General features: G+C 51.6%; 1 protein-coding gene across 1 annotated transcript; it reads left to right on the plus strand.

The window, feature by feature from the left end:
* The first annotated feature begins 1,134 nt into the window (after positions 1 to 1,134).
* inha (inhibin subunit alpha) lies at positions 1,135 to 9,323 on the plus strand. Its single transcript, XM_078404311.1, has 2 exons — positions 1,135 to 1,468; positions 8,590 to 9,323. The coding sequence occupies exons 1-2, from the start codon at positions 1,135 to 1,137 to the stop codon at positions 9,321 to 9,323; spliced, it is 1,068 nt and encodes a 355-aa protein (XP_078260437.1).

A 9,323-nucleotide genomic window follows, 5' to 3' on the forward strand; every position in this document is an offset into this window, starting at 1 on the left:
GCTCTCCGTCTGACTCCGGGTCCTCCATCTGCTTCCCGATCCACCGCGTCCTCTCTTTCTCCCTCTCTCTTTCCCCTCTCTCTCTCTCTCTCTCTCTCTTTCTCCCCTTCTCTCTCTCTCTCTCTCTCTCTGGTCACAGTGTCCATTGTTCATCGTTATCCTTCTGGTCTCCCCGCGACCTTCACCTCTCTCCTGCAGTTGGGTCTCTCTCTCTCTCTCTCTCTCTCTCTCTCGCACTCTCTGTCTCTCTCTCTCTCTCTGTGTCTCTCTCACTGTTCCTCTCTCTTTCTCTGTCTCTCTCTCTCAGTCTGTCCCTCACTGTTGCTCTGTGTCTCTCTCTCTCTCGCCCTGTTCCTCTTTCTCTCTCTCTCTTTCTGTTCCTCTCTCTCCCGCCCTCTCTCTATCTCTCTCTCTCTCTCTCTCTCTCTCTCTGTCACTATCCTTGCTTTCTGCTCACTCTCTTCCACTCCCTCTCTCCCCGTCTCTCTCCCCTCCCTACCCTCGTCTCTCTCCTCTCCGTCTCTCTCTCTCCTCTCTCTCTCACCCCTCGTCTCTCTCTCTCTTACCCCCCGTCTGTCTCTATCTCTCTCTCCTCTCCGTCTCTCTCTCTCCTCTCCGTCTCTCTCTCTCCTCTCTCTCTCTCACCCCCCGTCTGTCTCTATCTCTCTCTCGCTCCCCGTCTCTCTCTCTCTCCCCGTCTCTCTCTCTCGCCCTCTCTCTCTGTGACTCTCTCCCTCGTCTCTCTCTCTCTCCCTCCCCCTCTCTCTCTGTGACTCTCTCTCCCCCGTCTCTCTCTCTCTCTCCCTCCCGTCTCTCTCTCCCTCCTCTCTCCCCCGTCTCTCTCCCTCCTCTCCCCGTCTCTCTCTCCTCTCCCCGTCTCTCTCTCTCCCTCCCGTCCCTCTCTCCTCTCTCCCGTCACTCTCTCTCTCCCCCGTCTCTCTCTCCTCTCCCCCGTCACTCTCTCTCTCCCCCGTCTCTCTCTCCCTCCTCTCTCCCCCGTCTCTCTCCCTCTCCCCGTCTCTCCCACGTCTCTCTCTCCCTCCTCTCTCCCCCGTCTCTCTTTCTCCTCTTCCCGTCTCTCTCTCCTCTCCCCGTCACTCTCTCTCCCCCCATCTCTCCCTCTCTCTCTCCCCCATGTTGTTGCCCCCCTGTACCACTCTGGCCCGCCGTGCCAGCCGCCCGCTGGTCCTGTTGTTGTCGTTGTCGTTGCTGCCGTGGGCGGCGCGGCCGGACGGCGGCTGTTCAACGCACAGCCTCAGCGGAGACGCCATCGTGGCCAAGTTCCAGGGCCGGATCCTCCACAGTCTGGGGCTGTCCCACCCCCCAGAGAGTTGTAACCGCAGCGGACACCAGACCCGCAACCCCTTCGCCAACCCCCGGCTGGAACGGCAACTCACCCACTGGATCAGGCACCACACGCACAGCAGGGACGAAGAGAAGTCCGACATCATCTCCTTCCCCATCACCAGTAAGACTCAACCACTTACACTACGTTACTTCATCTTTACAGGTGGACACAGAGTCTGTCTGTATCTCTCTGTATCTCTCTGTATCTCTCTGTATTTCTCTCTCTGTATCTCTCTCTCTGTATCTCTCTCTGTATCTCTCTCTGTATCTCTCTCTGTATCTCTCTCTGTATCTCTCTCTGTATCTCTCTCTCTGTATCTCTCTGTATCTCTCTCTATATTTCTCTCTCTGTATCTCTCTCTCTGTATCTCTCTCTGTATCTCTCTCTGTATCTCTCTCTGTATCTCTCTCTGTATCTCTCTCTCTGTATCTCTCTCTGTATCTCTCTCTGTATCTCTCTGTATCTCTCTCTGTATCTCTCTGTATCTCTCTGTATCTCTCTCTGTATCTCTCTGTATCTCTCTCTGTATCTCTCTGTATCTCTCTGTATCTCTGTATTTCTCTCTCTGTATCTCTCTCTGTATCTGTCTGTACCTCTGTCTGTCTGTCTCTCTCTCTCTCTCTCTCTCTCTCTCTCTCTCTATAAGATCTCCCCTCATCCTCCTGCGCTCCATGGAATAGAGACCAAGCCTGCTCAACCTCTTCCAAGGAACTGCAGATGCTGGTTGACAAATTAAAGACACAGAGTGCTGGAGTAACTCAGCGGGTCAGGCAGCATCTGTGGAGAACGTGGATAGGTGACGTTTCACAGAGTGCTGGAGTTACTCAGTGGGACAGGCAGCAACTCTGGAGAGAAGGAATGGGTGACGTTTCGGGTCGAGACCCTTTACTGTACCTAATCTTTAATATCCTTTGAGTATAGGAGCAAAGAGGTCCTTCTGCAGTTGTACAGGGCCCTAGTGAGACCGCACCTGGAGTACTGTGTGCAGTTTTGGTCTCCAAATTTGAGGAAGGATATTCTTGCTATTGAGGCAGTGCAGCGTAGGTTTACTAGGTTAATCCCCGGGATGGCGGGACTGTCATATGAGGAAAGATTGGAAAGACTGGGCTTGTATTCACTGGAGTTTAGAAGGATGAGAGGGGATCTTACAGAGACGTATAAAATTATAAAAGGACTGGACAAGCTAGATGCAGGTTAAATGTTCCCAATGTTGGGGGAGTTCAGAACCAGGGGCCACACAGTCTAAGAATAAAGGGGAGGCCATTTAAAACTGAGGTGAGAAAAAAAAATTCACATCAATCATCACAAATTCAATTCATCCCAGAGAGTTGTGAATTTGTGGGATTCTCTGCCACAGAGGGCAGTGGAGGCCAATTCACTGGATGGATTTAAGAGAGAGTTAGATAGAGCTCTAGGGGCTAGTGGAATCAAGGGATATGGGGAGAAGGCAGGCACGGGTTACTGATTGTGGATGATCAGCCATGATCACAATGAATGGTGGTGCTGGCTCGAAGGGCCGAATGGCCTCCTCCTGCACCTATTGTCTGTGTTTCTATGATGTAGCTTTATGATCGTCACCTGTCCCGTGTTACAGTGAAAAGCTTTGTTCCCAATGCTATCCTATCCTAGCGCCAGAGACCCGGGTTCGAACCCGACTACGGGCGCCGTCTGTACGGAGTTTGTACGTTCTCCCCGTGACCTGCGTGGGTTTTCTCCGTGTGCTCCGGTTTCCTCCCACACTCTCATAGACGTACAGGTTTGTAGGTTAATTGGCTTGGCGTAAGATACTGCCTGACCCACTGAGTTCCTCCAGCACATCTTTTATATCGAGGTGCACAAAATCATGAGAGGAATAGATCGGGTAGACGCACAGAGTCTCTTGCCCAGAGTAGGGGAATCGAGGACCAGAGGACACAGGTTCAAGGTGAAGGGGAAAAGATTTAATAGGAATACGAGGGGTAGCTTTTTCACACAGAGGGTGGTGGGTGTATGGAACGAGCTGCCAGAGGAGGTAGTTGAGGCTGGGACTATCCCAATGTTTAAGAAACAGTTGGACAGGTACATGGATAGGAGAAGGGTCTCGACCCAAAACGTCACCCATTCCTTCTCTCCCGAGATGCTGCCTGACTTGCTGAGTTACTCCAGCATTTTGTGAATACATGGATAGGACGGGTTTGGAGGGATATGGACCGAGCGCAGGCAGGTGGGACTAGTGGAGATGGGACATTGTTGGCCGGTGTGGGCGAGTTGGGCCGAAGGGCCTGTTTCCACACTGTGACTCTGTCTGCACTCTCTCTCTCCTCCACTGGGTGTCAGGCAAGAGCCAGCTGATGGACTTTTCAATTCAACTCATTCAACATAGAGCAGTACAGGCCCTTCGGCCCGCAATGTCTGTGCTGTACGTGATGCCAGGTTAAACTGGTCTCGCCTGCCTGCACGTGATCCATATCCCTCGATTCCCTGAATGTCCAGGCGCCTATTTGTCCCAAATAGACATTAGACAATAGGTGCGGGAGGAGGCCATTCGGCCCTTCGAGCCAGCACCGCCATTCAATGTGATCATGGCTGATCATTCTCAATCAGTACCCCGTTCCTGCCTTCTCCCCATACCCCCTGACTCCGCTATCCTTAAGAGCTCTATCTAGCTCTCTCTTGAATGCATTCAGAGAATTGGCCTCCACTGCCTTCTGAGGCAGAGAATTCCACAGATTCACAACTCTCTGACTGAAAAAGTTTTTCCTCATCTCCGTTCTAAATGTCCTACCCCTTATTCTTAAACTGTGGCCCCTGGTTCTGGACTCCCCCAACATTGGGAACATGTTTCCTGCCTCTAACGTGTCCAACCCCTTAATAATCTTATACGTTTCGACAAGATCCCCTCTCATCCTTCTAAATTCCAGTATATACAAGCCTAGTCGCTCCAGTCTTTCAACATATGACAGTCCCGCCATTCCGGGAATTAACCTAGTAAACCTACGCTGCACGCCCTCAATAACAAGAATATCCTTCCTCAAATTTGGAGACCAAAACTGCACACAGTACTCCAGGTGCGGTCTCACTAGGGCCCTGTACAACTGCAGAAGGACCTCTTTGCTCCTATACTCAACTCCTCTTGTTATGAAGGCCAACATTCCATTGGCTTTCTTCACTGCCTGCTGTACCTCCATGCTTCCTTTCAGTGACTGATGCACTAGGACACCCAGATCTCGTTGTACGTCCCCTGTTCCTAACTTGACACCATTCAGATAATACTCTGCCTTCCTATTCTTACCACCAAAGTGGATAACCTCACACTTATCCACATTAAACTGCATCTGCCATGCATCCGCCCACTCACACAACCTGTCCAAGTCACCCTGCAACCTCATAGCATCTTCCTCACAGTTCACACTGCCACCCAGCTTTGTATCATCGGCAAATTTGCTAATGGTACTTTTAATCCCTTCATCCAAGTCATTGATGTATAGACACAAAGTGCTGGAGTAACTCAGCGGGTCAGGCAGCATCTGTGGAGAACATGGATAGGTCTCCTAATCTGAGGAAAGACATTCTTGCCATAGAGGGAGTACAGAGAAGGTTCACCAGATTGATTCCTGGGATGGCAGGACTTTCATATGAAGAAAGACTGGATAGACTCGGCTTGTACTCGCTGGAATTTAGAAGGTCGAGGGGGGATCTTATAGAAACTTACAAAATTCTTAAGGGGTTGGACAGGCTAGATGCAGGAAGATTGTTCCCGATGTTGGGGAAGTCCAGAACAAGGGGTCACAGTTTAAGGATAAGTAGGAAGTCTTTTAGGACCGAGATGAGAAAGTTTTTTTTCACACAGAGTGGTGAATCTGTGGAATTCTCTGCCACAGAGGGTAGTTGAGGCCAGTTCATTGGCTATATTTAAGAGGGAGTTAGATGTGGCCCTTGTGGCTAAAGGGATCAGGGGGTATGGAGAGAAGGCAGGTACGGGATACTGAGCTGGATGATCAGCCATGATCATATTGAATGGCGGTGCAGGCTCGAAGGGCCGAATGGCCTACTCCTGCACCTACTTTCTATGTTTCTATGTTTCACAGAGTGCTGGAGTAACTCAGCGGGTCAGGCAGCATCTGTGGAGAACATGGATAGGTGACGTTTCACAGAGTGCTGGAGTAACTCAGCGGGTCAGGCAGCATCTGTGGAGAACATGGATAGGTGACGTTTCACAGAGTGCTGGAGTAACTCAGCGGGTCAGGCAGCATCTCAGGAGAGAAGGAATGGGTGATGTTTCTGGTCGGGACCCTTCTGCAGACTGAGAGTTGGGGGGAGTGGGAGACACAGAGACATGGAAGGGTAAGGTGTGAAAACGAGAGATCAAAGTGGACGAAGCTAAAGGAAAATGTAGAATGGTTCATTGTTGGCTGAGGGGAAGGTGAAACTAGTCAGAGAACTAGGATGGGGGAGGGACAGAGAGGGAGAGAGAGATGATGTAAGAGGTTACTTGAAGTTAGATGGGGGGAAGTAGGGTTGCCAACTGTCCCGGATTAGCCGGGACATCCTCCTATTTCTCCAGAGATGCTGCCTGAGCCGCTGAGTTACTCCAGCATTTGTGTACTTCAGTGCCAACCAGCATCTGAAGTTCCTTCCCACAGAGTATGTTAAGATGAACGTTCTCAAGGAACGTTCTCTTAAGGATAGTGGAGTCAGGGGGTATGGGGGGAAGGCAGGAATGGGGTACTGATTGAGAATGATCAGCCATGATCACATTGAATGGCAGTGCCGGCTCGAAGGGCCGAATGGCCTCCTCCTGCACCTATTGTCTATTGTCTATTGTCTATTGAAACGTAAGAAGTACTTCTACGTGCAGGTTTGTAGGTTAATTGGCTTGGTAAATGTAAAAATTGTCCCTAGTGGGTGTAGGATAGTGTTAGTTTGCGGGAATCTAAAATAACTGCAGATGCTGGTACAAATTGAAGGTATAAGATTATTAAGGGGTTGGACATGTTAGGGGCCGGAAACATGTTCCCAAAGTTGGGGGAGTCCAGAATCAGGGGCCACACAGTTTAAGAATAAGGGGTCGGCCATTTAGAACTGAGGTGAGGAAAAACTTTTTCAGTCAGAGAGTTGTGAATCTGTGGGATTCTCTGCCTCAGAAGGCAGTGGAGGCCAATTCTCTGAATGCATTCAAGGGAGAGCTAGATAGAGCTCTTAAGGATAGCGGAGTCAGGGGGTATGGGGAGAAGGCAGGAACGGGGTACTGATTGAGAATGATCAGCCATGATCACATTGAATGGCGGTGCTGGCTCGAAGGGCCGAATGGCCTACGCCTGCACCTATTGTCTATTGTCTATTTATTCACACAATGCTGGAGTAACTCAGCAGGTCAGGCAGCATCTCAGGAGAGAAGGAATGGGTGACGTTTCGGGTCGAGACCATTTCCTCAGTTCTCACGTGAGAACTGGTTTTCTTGGGTGTGGGGAGGATGTTTCCACTAGTGGGAGAGTCTAGGACCAGAGGGCACAGCCTCGGAATTAAAGGACTTTCCTTTGGGAAGGAGATGAGGAGGAATTCCTTTAGTCAGAGGGTGGTGAATCTGTGGGATTCTTTGCCACAGACGGCTGTGGAGGCCACAAGTCAGTGGGTATTTTTAAGGCAGAGATAGATTCTTGATTAGTGCGGGTGTCAGGGGTTATGGGGAGAAATATAGAAACATTGAAAATAGGTGCAGGAGTAGGCCATTCGGCCCTTCGAGCCAGCACTGCCATTCCCTATATGATCATGCCCGATCATCCAAACTCAGTACCCCGTTCCTGCTTTCTCCCAGTATCCCTTGATTCCGTTAGCCCGAAGAGCTAAATCTCTCCCTTGAAAACATAGGTGCAGGAGGAGGCCATTTGGCCCTTCGAGCCAGCACCGCCATTCATTGTGATCATGGCTGATTATCCACAATCAGTAACCCGTGCCTGCCTTCCCCCCATATCCCTTGATTCCACTAGCCCCTAGAGCTCTATCTAACTCTCTTTTAAATTCATCCAGTGAATCGGCCTCCACTGCCCTCTGTGGCAGAGAATTCCACAAACTCACAACTCTCTGGGTGAAAAAGTTTTTTCTCACCTCAGTTTTAAATGGCCTCCCCTTTATTCTTACACTGTGGCCCCTGGTTCTGGAAAGATGAAAACATCCAGTGAATTGACCTCCACTGCCTTCTGTGCCAGAGAAGGCAGGAGAATGGGGTTGGGAGGGAGAGATAGATCAGCCATGATTGAAAGGCGGAGTAGATTTGATGGGCCGAATGGCCTGATTCTGCTCCTGGCACTGACTGACTGTTTCTTCTCCCTGTTGCTGGGTGTCCCAGTGCATCAGTCACTGAAAGGAAGCATGCAGGTACAGCAGGCAGTGAAGAAAGCCAATGGAATGTTGGCCTTCATAACAAGAGGAGTTGAGTATAGGAGCAAAGAGGTCCTTCTGCAGTTGTACAGGGCCCTAGTGAGACCGCACCTGGAGTACTGTGTGCAGTTTTGGTCTCCAAATTTGAGGAAGGATATTCTTGCTATTGAGGGCTTGCAGCGTAGGTTTACTAGGTTAATTCCCGGAATGGCGGGACTGTCGTATGTTGAAAGACTGGAGCGACTAGGCTTGTATACACTGGAATTTAGAAGGATGAGAGGGGATCTTATCGAAACGTATAAGATTATTAAGGGGTTGGACACGTTAGAGGCAGGAAACATGTTCCCAATGTTGGGGGGAGTCCAGAACAAGGGGCCACAGTTTAAGAATAAGGGGTTGGCCATTTAGAACGGAGATGAGGAAAAACTTTTTCAGTCAGAGAGTTGTGAATCTGTGGAATTCTCTGCCTCAGAAGGCAGTGGAGGCCAATTCTCTGAATGCATTCAAGGGAGAGCTAGATAGAGCTCTTAAGGATAGCGGAGTCAGGGGGTATGGGGAGAAGGCAGGAACGGGGTACTGATTGTGGATGATCAGCCACGATCACATTGAATGGCGGTGCTGGCTCGAAGGGCCGAATGGCCTCCTCCTGCACCTATTGTCTATTGTCTATCATATTGAATGGCGGTGCTGGCTCGAAGGGCCGAATGGCCTGCTCCTGCACCTACTGTCTATTGTCTATCATATTGAATGGTGGTGCTGGCTCGAAGGGCCGAATGGCCTGCTCCTATTGTCTATCATATTGAATGGCAGTGCTGGCTTGAAGGGCCGAATGGCCTGCTCCTGCACCTACTGTCTATTGTCTATGTTCTCCTGTCGTTCCTCAGGTGTTCCATGTGACGTGCAGCACGAGGAGTTTGTTGGAGACCACAGCTACATTTTCCGTTTGTCCCAAAGCCCCCACCGCCGGCTGGTAACGTCCGCCGAGCTTTGGTTCCACACTGGCCTTCCCCTCGCCCCCCCGGGCGGCCCCCTCCCCGAGCTCTTCTTCCTGGTGGACGACAGCTTCGTCGGCGCGGCCGAGAGCGTGGAGCTGGAGGACCAATGGGTTGCCTTCCGCATCGCCCAGCCCCTGCTCCGCCACCTGGCCCACAGCGCAGCCGCCATCTTCCTGCAGGTCAAGTGCCCGTGGTGCCCGTGCGTGGGGGAGGACCGGGCCAACCTGCCCTTCCTCTTGTCCTCCACCAAGCCGGCCGCCGGGCCCGGCAGGTCCAGGCGCTCCACCGTGCCCTGGTCCCCGGCCTACGTCAACCTCCTCCAGCGGCCCCCCAGCCCCGAGCTGATCCACGATGACTGTCAGCGGTCGGCCGTCAACATCTCCTTCGAGGAGCTGGGATGGGGCAACTGGATTGTCCAGCCCAGGGCCTTCACCTTCTACTACTGCAACGGGACTTGCTCCAACTCCAACCGCCTGACCTCCAGCCTGGGCCTCTCCGTCTGCTGTACCTCCGTGCCCGGCACCATGAAGCCCCTCAGGGTCAGGACCACCTCGGACAGTGGCTACACCTTCAAGTACGAGACCATCCCCAACATCATCACCAGGGAGTGCGCCTGCATCTGA

Source organism: Rhinoraja longicauda, chromosome 8 (genome assembly GCF_053455715.1).
Source record: "Rhinoraja longicauda isolate Sanriku21f chromosome 8, sRhiLon1.1, whole genome shotgun sequence".
Lineage (NCBI taxonomy): Eukaryota > Metazoa > Chordata > Chondrichthyes > Rajiformes > Arhynchobatidae > Rhinoraja > Rhinoraja longicauda.

Excerpts from the sequence above, each read along its gene's own strand:
- inha (XM_078404311.1), top strand. The coding sequence starts at position 1,135 with ATGTTGTTGCCCCCCTGTACCACTCTGGCCCGCCGTGCCAGCCGCCCG. Across the intron at positions 1,469-8,589 it reads CATCTCCTTCCCCATCACCA|GTGTTCCATGTGACGTGCAG; the intron begins GTAAGACTCAAC and ends GTCGTTCCTCAG.